At 40.2% G+C, this 19,916-nt stretch overlaps 1 protein-coding gene across 3 annotated transcripts; it reads right to left on the reverse strand.

Moving 5' to 3' along the window:
• Window positions 1-219: 219 nt before the first annotated feature.
• On the reverse strand, window positions 220-18,840 carry cldn10b (claudin 10b). Of its 3 annotated transcripts, none has more exons than XM_061879066.1 (5): window positions 18,627-18,840; window positions 9,101-9,262; window positions 6,763-6,844; window positions 6,577-6,681; window positions 220-2,107 (listed from the first exon to the last, which is right to left on the reverse strand). In XM_061879066.1, exons 1-5 carry the CDS (start codon window positions 18,838-18,840, stop codon window positions 1,954-1,956), a joined length of 717 nt encoding a protein of 238 aa, XP_061735050.1. In that variant the 3' UTR covers window positions 220-1,953. The 3 variants fall into 3 exon arrangements, with proteins under 3 accessions (XP_061735050.1, XP_061735049.1, XP_061735048.1); XM_061879065.1 differs by lacking the exon at window positions 18,627-18,840 and adding an exon at window positions 11,501-11,711 and having other exon boundaries at window positions 220-2,098; XM_061879064.1 differs by lacking the exon at window positions 18,627-18,840 and adding an exon at window positions 11,501-11,711.
• Between the last annotated feature and the right edge of the window lie 1,076 nt (window positions 18,841-19,916).

Below are 19,916 nucleotides of genomic sequence, written 5' to 3' on the forward strand. Positions count from 1 at the left end.
AAAAACAACTATTTTGGAGTAAAAAAAATAAAAATAAAAAGTCTAAATTTATGAATACGTCCTTTCCTCCTTTTTTGAAAACACTTGTGTGTAAAAAAGGAAGGAAGTATTTTTTAAATCTATTTTCATTTTTTTTTAAAAAAGGGTAGATGTTTTGTTTTGATCCAAAAACAATAACATAATATATTACATTTGTATACAGTACTTAAGTTGGCACGTTGTGTAAATTGTAAATAAAAACAGAATACAATGATTTGCACTTTTCAACTTATATTCAATTGAATATCCTGCAAAGAAAAAATATTCAACCTTCAAACTGGTAAACTTTGTTTTGCAAATATTAGCTCATTCAAAATTTGATGCTTGCAACATGTTTCAAAAAAGCTAGCACAAGTGGCAAATAAGACTGAGAAAGTTGAGGAATGCTCATCAAACACTTATTTGGAACATCCCACAGGTGAACAAGTTCATTGGGAACAGGTGGGTGCCATGATCGGGTTTAAAAGCAGCTTCCATGAAATGTTCAGTCGTTCACAAACAAGGATGGGGCGAGGGTCACCACTTTGTGAACAAATGGCTGAGCAAATTGTTTAAGAACAACATTTCTCAACCAGCTATTGCAAGGAATTGATGGATTTCACCATCTATTGTCCGTAATATCATCAAAAGGTTCAGAGAATCTGGAGAAATCACTGCACATAAGCGGCGAGGCTGAAAACCAGCATTGATTGCCCGTGACCTTCGATCCCTCAGGGGGTACTGCATCAAAAAGCGACATCAGTGTGTAACGGAAATCACTACATGGGCGCAGAAATACTTAAAAAAAAACCACTGTCAGTAACTACAGTTTGTCGCTACATCTGTAAGTGCAAGTTAAAACTCTACAATGCAAAACGAAAGCCATTTATCAACAACACCCAGAAACGCCGTCGGCTTCGCTTGGCCCGAGCTCATCTACAATGAACTGATGCAAAGTGGAAAAGTGTTCTGTGGTCTGACCAGTCCACATTTCAAATTATTTTTGAAAACTGTGGATGTCTTGTCCTCCGGAACAAAGAGGAAAAGAACCATCCGGATTGTTATAGGCACAAAGTTAAAAAGCCAGCATCTGTGATGGTTTTAGGGTGTACTCAGGGTAACTTACACATCTGTGAAGGCACCATTAATGCTGAAAGGTACATACAGGTTTTGGAGCAACATATGTTGACATTCAAGCAACGTTATCGTGGACGCCCCTGCTTATTTCAGCAAGACAATGCCAAGCCACGTGTTACAACAGCGTGGCTTCATAGTAAAAGAGTGCGGGTACTGGACTGGCCTGCCTGTAGTCCAAACATGTCTCCCATTGAAGCGTAAAATACGACTGTTGAACGACTGAAGCTCTACATAAAACAAGAATGGGAAAGATGTCCACTTTTAAAGCTTCAACAATTAGTTTCCTCAGTTCCCAAACGTTTATTGAGTGTTGTTAAAAGAAAAGGTGATGTAACACAGTGGTGAACATGCCCTTTCCCAACTACTTTGGCACGTGTTGCAGCCATGAAATTGTAAGTTAATTATTATTTGCAAAAAAATAAAATGAAGTTTATTAGTTTGAACATCAAATATCTTGTCTTTGTAGTGCATTCAAGTGAAGATGGGTTGAAAAGGATTTGCACATCATTATTTTCCGTTTATATTTACATCTAACACAATTTCCCAACTCATATGGAAACGGGGTTTGTTAGTTGATGCAAATTATTGTATTCCGTATTTATTTAGGAATGCCAACTTCATTGGTTTTGGGTTTTGTATAAAAGGTTTGAACTAAAAAACAAACAAAAAAGTCATTTTTGCTGTGTTGGACCACAAATATACAAACAGTGGTAACTAATCCACCAGGTGTTCTTCCAGCAAGCTGTTATCGTTTCTTCACAGCGTCTTCCATGAAGATAGGACTAATATTCACATCATTTACACGTACACGTTCTTATCGAAGTTTGGGGCCCGGGAGGAGCTGCTGTAGTCAGGAGGCGGCCGCTGGCTTATAGACTTTCCTCTTTGGTACGAGGAGATATGAGAATGGGAGGCGGCGCCTTTGTAGGTGTAGTCTGTGTGGCTGCGGGGCCTTCAAAGACACAGCAGAGATTAATAACCCTACTGCAAAAAAAAATTTAAAATATAGTTGATCTACTATATTTGAACGTAAACATCCTGTGTTGGATCATAGTAGCGTGTACCCTTCACTGTAAAAAAAAAAAATTCTGTAAAAAAACTGGCAGCTACGGCTGCCAAACAAAAACTATAAAATTAAAGTAAAACATTGTAAACTAAATAAGGATCAAAAACATTATTGTGGAGAGGCGGAGCCAATGGGCCGACAGCAGGGCAGGGCACACTGCCCTGCCCAAGATGGCGGCAAGGAGGAGGAGGATGCGGTGGAGCGGAGAGGCGGGGCTTGCTGGGAGCAATGCCTCCACAATCTAAATCAGGTGCGTGGCACACACACCTGCACACAATGAACTCATCTCCTCCTGCTGTATAAAAGGGGAGAAGGAGGAGAGATCAGGGAAGGAGTTGGAGTGTCCGCAGAAGACGCAGTGAATGAAGAGCAAGAGCGACAGGAAGCAGACAACGACGACGACAACAACAACAACAACAACAACGACAGCGGCTGAAAAGCGACCCAAACTGCAGCATAGCTTTATTACAAAATAAAAAAAGTCAAACCTGCTAAAGAGATGTCCTTCCTTGGTGGTCTGCTGAACCCGAGCGACGGCAGTAAGAGACTGTCACAATTATATTTACAGAAATTGAAGTGGGCGGGGTTTGGTGGTTGCGGGGGTGTAGCCCGGAAGGGTAGCGCTGCATGGGATTCTGGGTATTTGTTCTTTTGTGTTTATGTTGTGTTACGGCAGGGGTCGGGAACCTTTTTGGCTGAGCGAGGCAAGAAAGCCAAATATTTTAAAATGTATTTCTGTAAGAGCCATATAATATTTTTTTTAACACTGAACACAACTAAACGCATGCATTTTTAAGTAAGACCAATATTTCTAGAGTATATCTTATTCTTCGGAATAACATTGTTATTTTGAAGCTAACTGTGGAGGGGACGTGGCCTGCGGGCATGCAGCGAAGCAGGGTGTGCCAGGATCGGCCTCGAAATCAGCGACAGGTGCGTAGATGGCCCATCTGGGCCTTGTTATCTAATCACCTGTCGCTCTGTTATAAGCAGCAGCCAGGAGGAGAGACGGGGTTGGGGCTGGAGCCAGAGCGCGAGCGAGAACGAAAGAGAAAAAGACAATTGTTGGAAAGCAACTGAGAGACTTATTGAAAAATAAAACAATATTGTAACCCTAAAACAGGCTCTCATGTCGGTGCTTGGTGGTCTGAAGAACCCCCAGGAGGGCAAGCCCCACACTAACCAATAATAAATAAATTACTTCTCACCATTAACGCAACTTCTTGAACATAAAAAAGCATGAGAATGTTTTATATTTTGAACGTTATTTTCAACAAGTGGAATTATTCATTTCTTATCGTGTTCAAGCGATGTCAGCTCAGATTTTTCCGAGAGCCAGATGCAGTCATCAAAAGAGCCACTTCTGGCTCACGAGCCATGGGTTCCCTACCCCTGTGTTACGGTGAAGATGTTCTCCCAAAATGTGTTTGTCATTCTCGTTTGATGTGGGTTCACAATGTGGCGCATATTTGTAACAGTGTTAAATTTGTTTGTACGGCCACCCTCAGTGTGACGTGTATGGCTGTCGGCTGTTGATCAAGTATGTCTTGCAGTCACCAACGTTACAACATATGTTAAATTACAGAGAAAAATGTTGAATTGTTAGTATGAGCATAAACCTTTATATAACAGGCTACATATATTTTTCAACTTGAATATGAAAATACACATAAATATTAAAAAAATAAGATTTACCTTAAAAATTACATATAAAACTGTTAGATTGTTAGTATGGACATAGACTTTTATATAACAAGCTACATATTAAATGAAAGTTACTTACTGTAATTTTACATGAATTTGAAATTAATTTGAGAAAACAGAAAATGATATGTATAATTAATTTGGTATTTTTATGTACAAAAAATAGAAATATACATAAAATTAAAGTAAAACATTGTAAACTAAATAAGGATCAAAAACATTATATTTACAGAAATTGAGGTGGGTGGGGTTTGGTGGTTGCGGGGGTGTAGCCCGGAAGGGTAGCGCTGCATGGGATTCTGGGTATTTGTTCTTTTGTGTTTATGTTGTGTTACGGTGACGATGTTCTCCCGAAATGTGTTTGTCATTCTCGTTTTATGTGGGTTCACAATGTGGCGCATATTTGTAACAGTGTTAAATTTGTTTGTACGGCCACCCTCAGTGTGACCTGTATGGCTGTCGGCTGTTGATCAAGTATGTCTTGCAGTCACAAACGTTACAACGTATGTTAAATTAGAGAGAAAAATGTTGAATTGTTAGTATGAGCATAAACCTTTATATAACAGGCTGCATATATTTTTCAACTTGAATATAAAAATACACATAAATATAAAAAAAATAAGATTTACCTTAAAATTACATATAAAATTGATAGATTGTTAGTATGGACATAGACTTTTATATAACAAGCTACATAATAAATGAAAGTTAATTACTGTAATTTTAAATGAATTTGAAATTAATTTGAGAAAACAGAAAATGATATGTATAATTAATTTGGTATTTTTATGTACAAAAAATAGAAATATACATAAAATTAAAGTAAAACATTGTAAACTAAATAAGGATCAAAAACATTATATTTACAGAAATTGAGGTGGGTGGGGTTTGGTGGTTGCGGGGGTGAAGCCCGGAAGGGTAGCGCTGCATGGGATTCTGGGTATTGTTTCTTTTGTGTTTATGTTGTGTTACGGTGAAGATGTTCTCCCGAAATGTGTTTGTCATTCTTGTTTGATGTGGGTTCACAATGTGGCGCATATTTGTAACAGTGTTAAATTTGTTTGTACGGCCACCCTCAGTGTGACCTGTATGGCTGTTGATCAAGTATGTCTTGCAGTCACCAACGTTAAAACGTATGTTATATTAGAGAGAAAAATGTTGAATTGTTATTATGAGCATAAACCTTTATATAACAGGCTACATATATTTTCCAACATGAATATAAAAATACACATAAATATTAAAAAAATAAGATTTACCTTAAAATTACATATAAAACTGTTAGATTGTTAGTATGGTCATAGACTTTTATACAACAAACTACATATTAAATGAAAGTTAATTACTGTAATTTTACATGAATTTGAAATTAATTTGAGAAAACAGAAAATGATATGTATAATTAATTTGGTATATTTATGTACAAAAAATAGAAATATACATAAAATTAAAATAAAACATTGTAAACTAAATAAGGATCAAAAACATTATATTTACAGATATTGAGGTGGGCGGGGTTTGGTGGTTGCAGGGGTGTAGCCTGGAATGGTAGCGCTGCATGGGATTCTGGGTATTTGTTCTTTTGTGTTTATGTTGTGTTACGGTGAAGATGTTCTCCCAAAATGTGTTTGTCATTCTCGTTTGATGTGGGTTCACAATGTGGCGCGTATTTGTAACAGTGTTAAATTTGTTTGTACGGCCACCCTCAGTGTGACCTGTATGGCTGTCGGCTGTTGATCAAGTATGTCTTGCAGTCACCAACGTTACAACGTATGTCATATTAGAAAGAAAAATTTTGAATTTTTAGTATGAGCATAAACCTTTATATAACAAGCTACATATATTTTTCAACTTGAATATAAAAATACACATAAATATAAAAAAAACAAGATTTACCTTAAAAATTACATATAAAACTGTTAGATTGTTAGTATGGACATCGACTTTTATACAACAAGCTACATATAAAATTAAAGTTACTTACTGTAATTTTACATGCATTTGAAATTAATTTGAGAAAACAGGGCTTCACGGTGGAAGAGGGGTTAGTGCGTCTGCCTCACAATACGAAGGTCCTGTAGTCCTGGGTTCAAATCCAGGCTCGGGATCTTTCTGTGTGGAGTTTGTATGTTCTCCCCGTGAATGCGTGGGTTCCCTCCGGGTACTCCGGCTTCCTCCCACTTCCAAAGACATGCACCTGGGGATAGGTTGATTGGCAACACTAAATTGGCCCTAGTGTGTGAATGTGAGTGTGAATGTTGTCTGTCTATCTGTGTTGGCCCAGCGATGAGGTGGCGACTTGTCCAGGGCGTACCCCGCCTTCCGCCCGATTGTAGCTGAGATAGGCGCCAGCGCCCCCCGCGACCCCAAAAGGGAATAAGCGGTAGAAAATGGATGGATGGATGGATTGAGAAAACAGAAAATGATATGTATAATTAATTTGGTATTTTTATGTAAAAAAAAATAGAAATATACATAGTTTGTCATTGCTGGCATATTACTTAAAATAACAGGCGGTTGGTTTATTTACAGATAATGTCTTCAATTATACAGTTTTCTAACCTATTTAAAAAAATGGAAAAATTACAGTAGAAATTTAGAGTAAATTAACCATTAAAATGGGATTTTTTTTACAGTTTTGTGGGACTGACCTTTTCTTGCAACAGTCCGCCACAGAGAAGCAGAGGACTCCTCCGCCAAGAACGCAGAGGACGGAACCTGCCCAGCCGATGAAGAGCGCCGCTCCCAGCTCATACCTGGAAGGAAGCAAGAGTGGCTCTTCACATGCTGGGATCGTCATGCTGATTAGGGTTCAATGCCAAGAAAATGCCTCCTACTTCTGTGCCACGAACATCGGGTTGAAAAACTCGGACGTGATCCTGTGTGCGTATAGAGAGCATGCCGACAGTGAGCACAGACCTGAGGGAGAAACCACACACGTCATCATTACTAGTTCTCTCATACTCAACTGCAGAGAGTGGCAGGCATCTAGAGTACTGGGGGAATTGTGGGTAATTCAAACAGATAAAGAAAACACATCACTTATGTGACCTCACACCTCTGCTACCTTTGCTTTTAGAGGAAACACTAATTCGTATATATGGCATATACTGTATATATATAAACCACGTTTCCATATGAGTTGGGAAATTGTGTTAGATGTAAATATAAACACAATACAATGATTTGCCAATCATTTTCCACCCATATTCAGTTGAATATGCTACAAAGACAACATATTTGATGTTCAAACTGATTAACATTTTTTTTTTGTGCAAATAATCATTAACTTTAGAATTTGATGCCAGCAACACGTGACAAATAAGTTGGGAAAGGTGGCAATAAATACTGAAAACATTGAGGAATTCTCATCAAACACTTATTTGGAACATCCCACAGGTGTGCAGGCTAATTGGGAACAGGTGGGTGCCATGATTGGGTATAAAAACAGCTTCCCCAAAAAATACTCAGTCTTTCACAAGAAAGGATGGGGCGAGGTACACCCCTTTGTCCACAACTGCATGAGCAAATCGTCAAACAGTTTAAGAACAAAGTTTCTCAAAGTGCAATTGCAAGAAATTTTGGGATTTCAACATCTAAGCGCCATAATATCATCAAAAGGTTCAGAGAATCTGGAGAAATCACTCCACATAAGCGGCATGGCCGGAAACCAACATTGAATGACCGTGACCTTCGATCCCTCAGACGGCACTGTATCAAAAACCGACATCAATCACTAAAGGATATCACCACATGGGCTCAGGAACACTTCAGAAAACCACTGTCACTAAACACAGTTCGTCGCTACATCTGTAAGTACAAGTTAAAGCTCTACTATGCTAAGCGAAAAAATTTATCAACAACATCCAAAAACAATGCCGGCTTCTCTGGGCCCGAGATCATCTAAGATGGACTGATGCAAAGTAGAAAAGTGTTCTGTGGTCTGACGAGTCCACATTTCAAATTGTTTTTGGAAATATTCTACATCGTGTCATCCGGACCAAAGGGGAAGCAAACCATCCAGACTGTTATCGACGCAAAGTTCAAAAGCCAGCATCTGTGATGGTATGGGGGTGCATTAGTGCCCAAGACATGGGTAACTTACACATCTGTGAAGGCACCATTAATGCTGAAAGGTACATACAGGTTTTGGAACAACATATACTGCCATCTAAGCGCCGTCTTTTTCATGGACGCCCCTGCTTATTTCAGCAAGACAATGCCAAGCCACATTCAGCACGTGTTACAACAGCGTGGCTTCGTAAAAAAGCCACGCAAGAGACTTGTTTTTTTTTCTTTTTTTGTCCTTTGTCATGAAAAAGGGACGTTTTTGTCATGAAAAAGGGAGGTTTTTGTAGTTGGTGCACTAATTGTAAGTGTATATTGTGTTTTTTATGTTGATGTAATTTAATATATATATATATATATATATATATATATATATATATAATTTTTTTTTTAAATAAAAATTAATTAAAAATTCTTCTGCGGCCCGGTACCAATCGGGCCACGGCCCGGTGGTTGGGGACCACAGTTGTACATGTTGGAATGGACAAATAAAGGATTTTTTTCTTTCTTTCTTTCTTTCTTTCTTTCTTTCTTTCTTTCTTTCTTTCTTTCTTTCTTTCTTTTTTTCTTCTTTCTGTGTCTGCCTCACTTCTCCCCTGCTGTACTGTTTTGATCAGGAAACATGGATTTTCCGCGATTTGGACCATGAAAATGATCAAAATATACAAGAACCACACCAAAATCACATAGAAAGCATAAACCCAAAGAGAAATATTAAAACTTATTTCATTACTTCGTTTTGGAACCTCTCATGTTCAAGCCACCTGGTGGCAGGTGAGGCCCTGCCTCACTTGCCTCCCCTGACTGCACGTCACTGCCTGCACGGTTAGTAATGTAGTTTGACCGTGGAACAGATGACTTATCTTTCCATTGTTTCCAATGATGGACACTTGTTTACAAAATAGAAGCGGCAACAATTGAAATGTTACTTGTCTGTAAGGAATTTTCCAATCCTTTAAAGGAATTGAACTTTTTAAATTGGGAATTGTGCAAAAACCTGTGCCGTTGTGAAACCGAATAATAATCAGTAACCCAGAAATGCTCTCTTTGATACCATGACCTCTGACTGCAGCGAGATCGGCCATCTTGTGTCTTGTGTTGTCTTACCGCTGAGAATGAAATTGGCGCCGGCAAAGCACGCGATCCTGGCTTTGGTCTTGTCACTTCCTCCTATCTTGGTGCATTTCATCCCCACCAGGGCGAAGACGGTCCCGAAGAAGCCCAGACAGACTGCAGCGATCATCAATCCCCTGCAGGCTTGGATGTAGCCTTCGAACACACACACACACACACACACACACACACACATGCTGGTTATCATTTGTGTCAGGCTTGTCCCTGACAGTTTGTTTGTGTTTTAGTTTTTCGTGTGTGTGTGTAGTATTTCCCGTCTTTAGTTCCTGTCAGCGCTCTTATTTTGTCTGTTTCCTGTCTTCCTCCCTGAGTGCTGTGTCCCCTCAGCTGCGGCTAATTGGCACCTGGCCACACCTGGTGTCAATCAGCCCGCTCCTATTTAAACCTGTCTTCCCATCCAGTCAGTGCTGGATTATTGTCGATGTCACTTCTGTATTGTCGTTGCTACCTGTCGTGTCAATGCAGTGTTGCATTCTTTTAAGTCCATTTAAGTCTCATCTTAAAACTCATCTGTATACTCTAGCCTTTAAATAGACCTCCTTTTTAGACCAGTTGATCTGCCGCTTCTTTTCTTTCTCCTATGTCCCCCCCTCCCTTGTGGAGGGGGTCCGGTCCGATGACCATGGATGAAGTACTGACTGTCCAGAGTCGAGACCCAGGATGGACCGCTCGTCGGGACCCAGGATGGACCGCTCGCCTGTATCGGTTGGGGACATCTCTACGCTGCTGATCCGCTTGAGATGGTTTCCTGTGGACGGGACTCTCACTGCTGTCTTGGAGCCACTATGGATTGAACTTTCACAGTATCATGTTAGACCCGCTCGACATCCATTGCTTTCGGTCCCCTAGAGGGGGGGGGTTGCCCACATCTGAGGTCCTCTCCAAGGTTTCTCATAGTCAGCATTGTCGCTGGCGTCCCACTGAATGTGAATTCTCCCTGCCCACTGGGTGTGAGTTTTCCTTGCCCTTTTGTGGGTTCTTCCGAGGATGTTGTAGTCGTAATGATTTGTACAGTCCTTTGAGACATTTGTGATTTGGGGCTATATAAATAAACATTGATTGATTGATTGATTGTTGCGGTAAGCTATCTTCGGTAGCTGTTTGTAGCTTACTGTCTTTTGTTCCCTGTTTCCAGTTTGGTTTTTTCTTAGCCAAGTTTGTTATCCGCCTCCTTTTTGTTTGTACCCTTTTTGTTCGTTTTTTGTCTTAGTGTTTTATTAAATCATGTTTTCTCACTCCATGCCTGCCACCTTCTCTGCATCTTGGGGTTCGTCACAAACTAACTCTGACAATTTGGAATGGGAACCAAGTTTTTGATCATCACTTGTGGGGACCACCCTTTCTACAGGTTCCATCCATCCATCCATTTTCTACCGCTTATTCCCGTTTGGGGTCGCGGGGGGCGCTGGCGCCTATCTCAGCTACAGTCGGGCGGAAGGCGGGGTACACCCTGGACAAGTCGCCACCTCATCGCAGGGCCTGAGTGTGAATGTTGTCTGTCTATCTGTGTTGGCCCTGCGATGAGGTGGCGACTTGTCCAGGGTGTACCCCGCCTTCCGCCCGACTGTAGCTGAGATAGGCGCCAGCGCCCCCCGCGACCCCAAAAGGGAATAAGCGGTAGAATATGGATGGATATATATATATATGTATATATATGTATATACATATATATATATGTATATACATATATATATGTATATATATCCTGTGATGAGGTGGCGACTTGTCCAAGGTGTACTTAGCCTTCCGCCCGATTGTAACTGAAATAGGCACCAGCGCCCCCCGCGACTCCAAATGCAATAAGCGGTAGAAAATGGATGGATGGCCCCCGGGTCAAAAAGTTTGGGGACCCCCTGGTGTAAACAGAGCGATGTCCCTATTAAGTAAGCATTGCCTGAACACACACACACACACACACACACACGCACACACACACACACACACACACACACACACACACACACACACGCACACACAAAGCATGCAGTACAATTTGTCACAAGTTGGCAGTTTTCAGAGGACTTCGCGGCATTGAGCGCCCATTTAGATGTGATTTGGAGGCAAACATTAGCCCGGAACTAGTGAGCCGTGAGTAGAAAGCGCCCGAGGCTCACGCTTAGTCTTCTTTATGGCCTTGAAGCTCCTTCAAGTGCAGCTTAAATAATGACACCTTTTAAGACTTGATCCCATTGACCACAAATCAGCTTCAATTTAAGGATATCATGGCCCTGAGAACCAGCGTCCTCTGCAGTGGACATTTCTGTTCGGCACGACGTCTGACATGCGAAAGAAAATGTCCTCTGCGGTGGACGCTGCTTCTACGGATGTCACAACAACAAAACATGAAGCATTACGAAGAAGGAAAAAGCTGACCATCCAACGCCAGCATGGAGGGAAAGTCTTTGCAGTTGGACACCCCGGTGGAGTCGGTCACGCACGTCTTCCACAGGTTGGACCAGTAGGTCGCCGTGGTGATGACCGTCCCGTCCAACGAGGACACCTTCCAGTAGTCTGTGGGCAGGGTGGAGGACACGAGAACCCATCCCGACGTGGCGAGGGCAAAAGCCAGGATCTCCTGATACATACTGCTCGGACTGCTCTGTTGCGACTGCTTGGGATTACGTCGGCGGCGACCAAAGTTTGATTAATGGTTCCCCAGACTGGTCAAAATGTGGCCAATGGATTAGCTGCCATGGATGGTTAATGTGTGGTGGATTGTTCTAGCGTTCGAGGAGGAGTTTGGACCGACGGGCCGTTCGGTCATGTGATCCTCACGAAACTGTGACTCATGACGGTGAACATTGTGAGCTACTGTAATTACAATCGATAAGAAGCTGGCAGAAATTGGAAAAGAAGCTAATATTTCCAAAATGTTGAATAAGTATTTGTACTGTATTGCATCCATCCATCTTCTTCCGGTTATCCAAGGTCGAGTCGCGGGGGCAGCAGCCTAAGCAGGGAAGCCCAGACTTCCCTCTCCCCAGCCACTTCGTCTAGCTCTTCCCGGGGGATCCCGATGCGTTCCCAGGCCAGCCGGGAGACATAGTCTTCCCAACCTGTCCTGGACGTGCCCTAAACACCTCCCTAGGGAGGCGTTCGGGTGGCATCCTGACCAGATGCCTGAAGCACCTCATCTGGTTCCTCTCGATGTGGAGAAGCAGCGGATTTACTGATGGCACAGCTTCTCACCCTATCTCTAAGGGAGAGCCCCTTAGAGATCTTATCCTTTCAGTCATGACCCAAAGCTCATGACCATAGGTGAGGATGGGAACGTAGATCGACCGGTAAATTGAGAGCTTTGCCTTCCGGCTCAGCTCCTTCTTCACCACAACGGATCGGTACAAAGTCCGCATTACTGAAGACGCCGCATCGATCCGCCTGTCGATCTCACGATCCACTCTTCCCTCACTCGTGAACAAGACTCCTAGGTACTTGAACACCTCCACTTGGGGCAGGGTCTCCTCCTCAACCCGGAGATGGCATTCCACCCTTTTCCGGGCAAAAACCATGTACTTGTACTGTGTTGCATCCTGAAAAGCAGCGTCCTCTGCACAAGACAGTTGTTTTTGGTCCTTTTTTTGGGGGTTAGAGTTACGAATTATGGAACAAATAAAACAGTCCTGTGACGCAAAACACATATTGCAAAAGAGGACATAATGTACGTGGAGGGGGGCGTAGCCTGCGGACCTGCAGCGAAGCGGGGTGTGCTAGAACCGGCTTCAAGATCATGAATTGATTAACGAAAAAACTTATTCGGGTGTTACTATTTAGTGTTCAATTGTACGGAATATGTACTGAAGTGTGCAATCTACTAATAAAAGTATCAATCAATCAGTCAAAAAGAAAGCAACAGGTGCGTAGCCGGCCCACCTGGGCCTGGGTATCTAATCACCTGTCGCTCTGTTAAAGGGAAAGCAGCCGGGGGATGAGAGAGGGCTTTGGAGTTGGAGCAAGAGCGAGAGCGAGCCGGAGACAGACACAAGAGACTTAGTTGGAAAATAAGACTGTTTGTGAACCTGAACCGGGCTTTCATGTCACTGCTTGGTGGTCCGAGGAACCCTTTGGAGGACGACCTCCACACATACTTACCAACCTTGAGACCTCCAATTTCGGGAGGTGGGTGGTGGGGGGGGTGGTTAAGAGGGAATGAGTATATTTACAGCTAGAAAAGTGCAGATTGGATTTTAACCAGTTTAAAACATGACATAAAAAATATATATTTATTATGAGAAATCATTAAGATGTGTCTCCGCAAAGATAAGTACCATTAATGATTAATAATAACATAGAGTTAAAGGTAAATTGAGCAAATTGGCTATTTCTGGCAATTTATTTAAGTGTGTATCAAACTGGTTAGCCTTCGCATTAATCAGTACCCAAGAAGTAGCTCTTGGTTTCAAAAAGGTTGGTGACCCCTGCCGTAGATGTTATTGTCACATATGCATGTACGGTATATGGCAGCATTGTCCTGTTTAAGAGTGTCACAACATTGCTGTTTATGGCAGACGAAAACGTGACTGCTGTTGTTGTGTGTTGTTACCGCGCTGGTAGGACTTTAATGAAACGGCCCGACAATAAACCCACATAAGAAACCAAGAACTCGCCCTCGATCATTCTACAGTTATAACTGTTTATGTTGTGGGAAAGCGGACGTGAAAACAGGCTGTCCTCACTCAGGTCTGCATGGGGCTGGAGGGGGCGTGGCCTCCAGCTCTGCATGAATTTCGGGAGGTTTTTCAGGAGAGGAGCTGAATTTCGGGAGCCTCCCGGAAAATCCGGGAGGTTTGGCAAGTATGTCTCCACAATGCATTTTCTATAACATTAACAAAAAGTATAGAGGTAAACAAACCTTTCTTTGTCTCTTTTTATTTTTTTATTTTTTTTTCTGTCAAGATAGCACCGCTGTAGTGACTGCTGGTGGCAGGAGCTCTGCGCTTTTTTGTTTTTTGTTCCTGATGTTTCCCTCTGGTTTTTGTAACGTTTTCTTGCCTTTTGGTTCGAGAACCCATAGGGACTGTGTGACAAGGGGTGGCATTTTTGTGACTTCTGCGGTGCTTTTTAGTATAGTTCTGGATCTGCATCCCAGGACACACACATCAGGACTGGCGAAAATTGCCATCTAATGAAAAAAACAAACCCCAAAACTCAAAATTGCGCTCTAGCGCCCCTTAGGAAAAAACACAGAAAAAACTGCTTGTAATGTCCGTTAGGAATGTCCTAGAGACATGCAAAAAAACCTCTATGTAGGTGTGACTTAGACCTACATTTCATACACTGACTTCCTTCAGCAAAAATCAACAGGAAATTGGCAAAACCCCTTCAAAACAAAAGTTTCCCTAAAAAATGTCACTTTTGCCTCTTTGAGCTGTAAATTGACCCCCTTAAAACGCTTCAAAACTCACAAAAAACCCATAAGGACTGGCGAAAATTGAGATCTAATAAAAAAAACAAAAAACAAACCCCAAAACTCAAAGTTGCGCTCTAGCGCCTCCTAGGAATAAAACACAGACAAAACTGCTCCTAGGAAGAAATCACAGACAAAACTGCTTGTAACTTCCAGTAGGAATGTCATAGAGACATGGAACAAAAACCTCTATGTAGGTCTCACTTAGTTTGATTTTGTTTTGCTGTTATAAATCTTTTTTTTTTAACATGGTCTGAGGAAATATTCACATTTTTTGAGATAGGATTTTTTAGTTTTCTTAAGCTGTGTGCCATAATCAGCAATATTAAAATAATAAAAGGCCTGCAATATTTCAGTTGATGTGTAATGAATCCAGAATGTATGACATTTTCATCTTTTTAGTTGCATTACAGAAAATAAAGGACTTTATCACAATATTCTAATTTTCTGAGACATACTTGCACAATATCATGAACAACTGTAGGATGCCCCAGGCCTGGGGGATACAATGCATTGTGTTCGTCTACTTTCTTTGATGTTTGTGTACTGGGCGTGGTTGGGATATCAATGAACTGATTAACGTGGACCCCGACTTAAACAAGTTGAAAAACTTATTCGAGTGTCACCATTTAGTGGTCAATTGTACGGAATATGTACTGAACTGTGCAATCTACTAACAAAAGTATCAATCAATCAATTAATAATCTTTTTTCATTGGCCTGTGGCTCAGTTGTCATTGAGCATAGTGAATCCTGCCTAGCAACAAAACTGCTCTCCAAATACAACCAGTAACTTGGCCCCATTCTAAGCTATTTAGCTGATCCAACCATAATGTTTTACAACAAATATCAAAACATGTTTTCTGAATTAAACAAACATATTTTAGTGGTCATGCTGGGACAGAGTGAATGTGTCACCACCATGCTGTCACTGATGATTCAATACTTAATATTTCTCAGAGCGTAGCAAGGATTATTCATTGACTGCATAGCCCTTGGCTCTTGCATTTCATTATTGCAAGCATTTGTGCTCATTTATTTCAAGTCAAACTTCATTCAAATAATTTACAAGTGCATGAATTAGTCCAAGTTCATAAATAACATCAACATAACTCATCTGCTTTAACATGATCTCATAATAGTTGAGTAGAAAAATATCTTATTGTCATTTTTGAAATCGTATAAAATGACCAGATTCATGAAGAGATGAAGCACAAAGCTTGGTTAAAAAAAACTGTCTTGGGCCAAAAGCTAATTAACAAAAGGATTGACCTGAAACTACATTGAATCATGAAGACAGTTCCTACGATTTATGGCAAGTGTGGATACAAAAAGCTGTAAATACAATAACAGTAGATACAGCATATGACAATTTGTAATGATAGCATGTAGCATCCTGACCATTGATATTAGCAAGTAAAAAGTAGGACAGTGTACATGTAGCTAAAGAGTTAGTTAGCTACATGTAGCATTAGCATAGCTACATGTCACTAAAGCGTTAGAGCTTAACATAATTTTTTTTAGCTATTTATACAACATTTTAACATACTTTTTTGTCTAACTGTTTATAGATAACTCTATTGACAAATGTAAAGATACGTTAGCGATGTAGCATTGGCATAGCTACATGTAACTGAAGCATTAGAGCTAATTATACATTTTTTAGCTATTTATACAGTATTTTAACATACTTTTTTGTCTAACTATTTATAGATAACTCTATTGACAAATGTAAAGACACGTTAGCGATGTAGCATTAGCATTACGACATGTAGCTAAATAGCCTGTAGCTAAATTGGCATAAATTGTCAGCTTTTTATATCACATTTCAACAGTCTTTTTTGTTTGGATACAATGAAGCTGTAAATACAATAACAGTAGATACAGCATATGACAATTTGTAATGATAGCATGTAGCATCCTGACCATTGATATTATCAAGTAAAAAGTAGGACAGTTAGTTAGCTACATGTATCATTAGCATAGCTACATGTAACTAAAACATTAGAGTTTAACATATATATTTTTTAGCTATTTATACAACATTTTAACATACTTTTTTGTCTAACTGTTTATAGATAACTCTATTGACAAATGTAAAGATACGTTAGCGATGTAGCATTAGCATAGCTACATGTAACTGAAGCATTAGAGCTAATTATACATTTTTTAGCTATTTATACAGTATTTTAACAGACTTTTTTGTCTAACTATTTATAGATAACTCTATTGACAAATGTAAAGACACGTTAGCGATGTAGCATTAGCATTATGACATGTAGCTAAATAGCCTGTAGCTAAATTGGCATAAATTGTCAGCTTTTTATATCACATTTCAACAGTCTTTTTTGTTTGGATACAATGAAGCTGTAAATACAATAACAGTAGATACAGCATATGACAATTTGTAATGATAGCATGTAGCATCCTGACCATTGATATTATCAAGTAAAAAGTAGGACATTTAGTTAGCTACATGTATCATTAGCATAGCTACATGTAACTAAAACATTAGAGCTTAACATATATATTTTTTAGCTATTTATACAACATTTTAACATACTTTTTTGTCTAACTGTTTATAGATAACTCTATTGACAAATGTAAAGATACGTTAGCGATGTAGCATTAGCATAGCTACATGTAACTGAAGCATTAGAGCTAATTATACATTTTTTAGCTATTTATACAGTATTTTAACATACTTTTTTGTTTAACTATTTATAGATAACTCTATTGACAAATGTAAAGACACGTTAGCGATGTAGCATTAGCATTACGACATGTAGCTAAATAGCCTGTAGCTAAATTGGCATAAATTGTCAGCTTTTTATATCACATTTCAACAGCCTTTTTTGTTTAACTATCAACCGATTACTCGATGGACAAATGTAATGACATGTTAGCGATGTACTGTAGCATTAGCATTGCTACATGCTACATATAATGTTATATACTTGTTATATACATTAGCATTGCTACATGCTACATATAATGTTATATACTTGTTATATACATTAGCATTGCTGCATGCTACAGGCTACATATAATGTTGTATACTTGCATATGTACATATTCGGGAGACAGACATTTATATATATATATATATATATATATATATATATATATATATGTATATATGTATATATATATATAGATTTTTTTTTTTTTCCTGAAGGAATTAATAAAGTACTATCTATCTATCTATCTATCTATCTATCTATCTATCTATCTATCTATCTATCTATCTATCTATCTATCTATCTATCTATCTATCTATCTATCTATCTATCCATCCATCCATCCATCCATCCATCCATCCATCCATCCATCCATCCATCCACATACATACATACATAAATACATATATACATACATACATACATACATACATACATACATATATATATATATATATATATATATATATATATAACAGTAAATACAAATATTTAGGTTTATAACAATGTTTATAATGACATGCATACTTATGTGTAAAATATCATTATTTTTTCTGTTACCATCACCTTTTCATGACACTAATATTAGTGTTTTAATACATTAATACTACAATAAATAATAAAAATGTTTAATGCAGGATGAGGACTACTGATTTATATATTACAAAACACAAAATGTAATAATGGGACGATGTGGCGCGGTTGGTAGAGTGGCTGTGCCAGCAACCTGAGGGTTCCTAGTTCAATCCCCACCTTCTACCAACCTCGTCACGTCCGTTGTGTCCTTGAGCAAGACACCTCACCCTTGCTCCTGATGGGTCGTGGCTAGTGCCTTGCACGGCAGCTCCCGCCATCAGTGTGTGAATGTGTGTTTGAATGTGGAAATAGTGTCAAAGCGCTTTGAGTACCTTGAAGGTAGAAAAGCGCTATACAAGTACAACCCATTTACCTTTCAAGTCAAATAAGGCAAAAGAAATGCAATAGCAGAGAAGTAGTAGGTAAGTACACCTTTTGTAAAGATACCCCAAACTGAGATGCTCTACGTTGAAAAAGACCAGATGCACTACGCACTTTTGTAGATTGTGTTGTGTTGAGACACATGTATAAATGTATGAGATAGGAGCAGAGGCACTCACCATCCAGGTTCAAGATGGTGTGATGCGGCCTACAGTGCAGAGCCCCGATGGCGTTCCCGGCACAGTTGTTCCACAGTCCCTGCAGCACCCATGTGGCCGTGATGACAGAAGACGCCCTGCTGGTGGTTCTCCATTCATTGGACACCGTGGCGCCAATCGTGGCCCCGAGTCCTCCGAGGCCGCTGAGAAGCGCCAGAATCTGCAAGCCGGACATTTGCCTGCTTTTAAAATTGAAGGTGCTCAACACAGTCACCCCCAAGGCAGGTAAATTACACTTTGGACAAGTGTTTTCACTGAGATGATTTACGGATAGGACATCTCTCATGGCCAAGGATGGTCACAGGGGGGGCCGCGCAAGTCAAACAGTAATCAAAGTCTAAGCTGGGAGTTAGTTATTACATTTCGGTAATGCCAAAATAGCTCCTTTGAGTACCCCTACAAAGAAAATAATAATGAGTAAGCTTCAGTAGAAGCAATGCAACAAAGTCCAGTTTCGGGTACATCACTGATTCATTTCAGGAAACTGAAATATTGACCAAGTGAATGACTAATCATTTCCACTTTAAGGGCAGGACGTCATGCATGATCTCTAAATTAATAAATACAGCATAACTATTTAACTTAATTGCTCCGCAGAGGGTGGGGAGTAGCTGCATTCGGGCGGAAGGCGGCGTACACCCTGGACAAGTCGCCACCTCATCACAGGGCTAACACAGCCACATTTTCAGGAAGCTACTATGTCATAGCAAGGCTCTGCTATGTCATCCAATAGGTACATCACCAAAAGGCTAATCAATCAATCAATCAATGTTTACTTATATAGCCCTAAATCACTAGTGTCTCAAAGGGCTGCACAAACCACTACCACATCCTCGGTAGGCCCACATAAGGGCAAGGAAAACTCACACCCAGTGGGACGTCGGTGACAATGATGACTATGAGAACCTTGGAGAGGAGGAAAGCAATGGATGTCGAGCGGGTCTAACATGATACTGTGAAAGTTCAATCCATAATGGATCCAACACAGTCGCGAGTCCAGTAATACAGTAATAAACTTTATTTCCTTAAATTGACGCAAGGCATATAGTATGCGCCTGCCTTTAATTACTGCCGGGTCAAACTCGCTTCCCAAAATAATTAGCACATACTTAGTATTACCGCCTGGTCAAACTCGTGATGTCACGAGTTACATTTCCCCTGTCATCATTTTCAAAATGGAGGATGCTGATTTCCATCCATCCATCTTCTTCCGCTTAGCCGAGGTTGGGTTGTGGGGGCAGCAGCCTAAGC

Source organism: Nerophis ophidion, linkage group LG19, assembly GCF_033978795.1.
Source record: "Nerophis ophidion isolate RoL-2023_Sa linkage group LG19, RoL_Noph_v1.0, whole genome shotgun sequence".
NCBI lineage: Eukaryota > Metazoa > Chordata > Actinopteri > Syngnathiformes > Syngnathidae > Nerophis > Nerophis ophidion.

Bases quoted from the DNA above. Each gene is read 5' to 3' on its own strand.
- cldn10b (XM_061879066.1), bottom strand. From the start codon at position 18,840: ATGTCCGGCTTGCAGATTCTGGCGCTTCTCAGCGGCCTCGGAGGACTC. The intron at 9,263-18,626 runs GTGAGTGCCTCT...GTGTGTTCGAAG, and splicing joins CACCATCTTGAACCTGGATG to GCTACATCCAAGCCTGCAGG. The intron at 6,845-9,100 runs GTAAGACAACAC...TTTCTCCCTCAG, and splicing joins CGCCAATTTCATTCTCAGCG to GTCTGTGCTCACTGTCGGCA.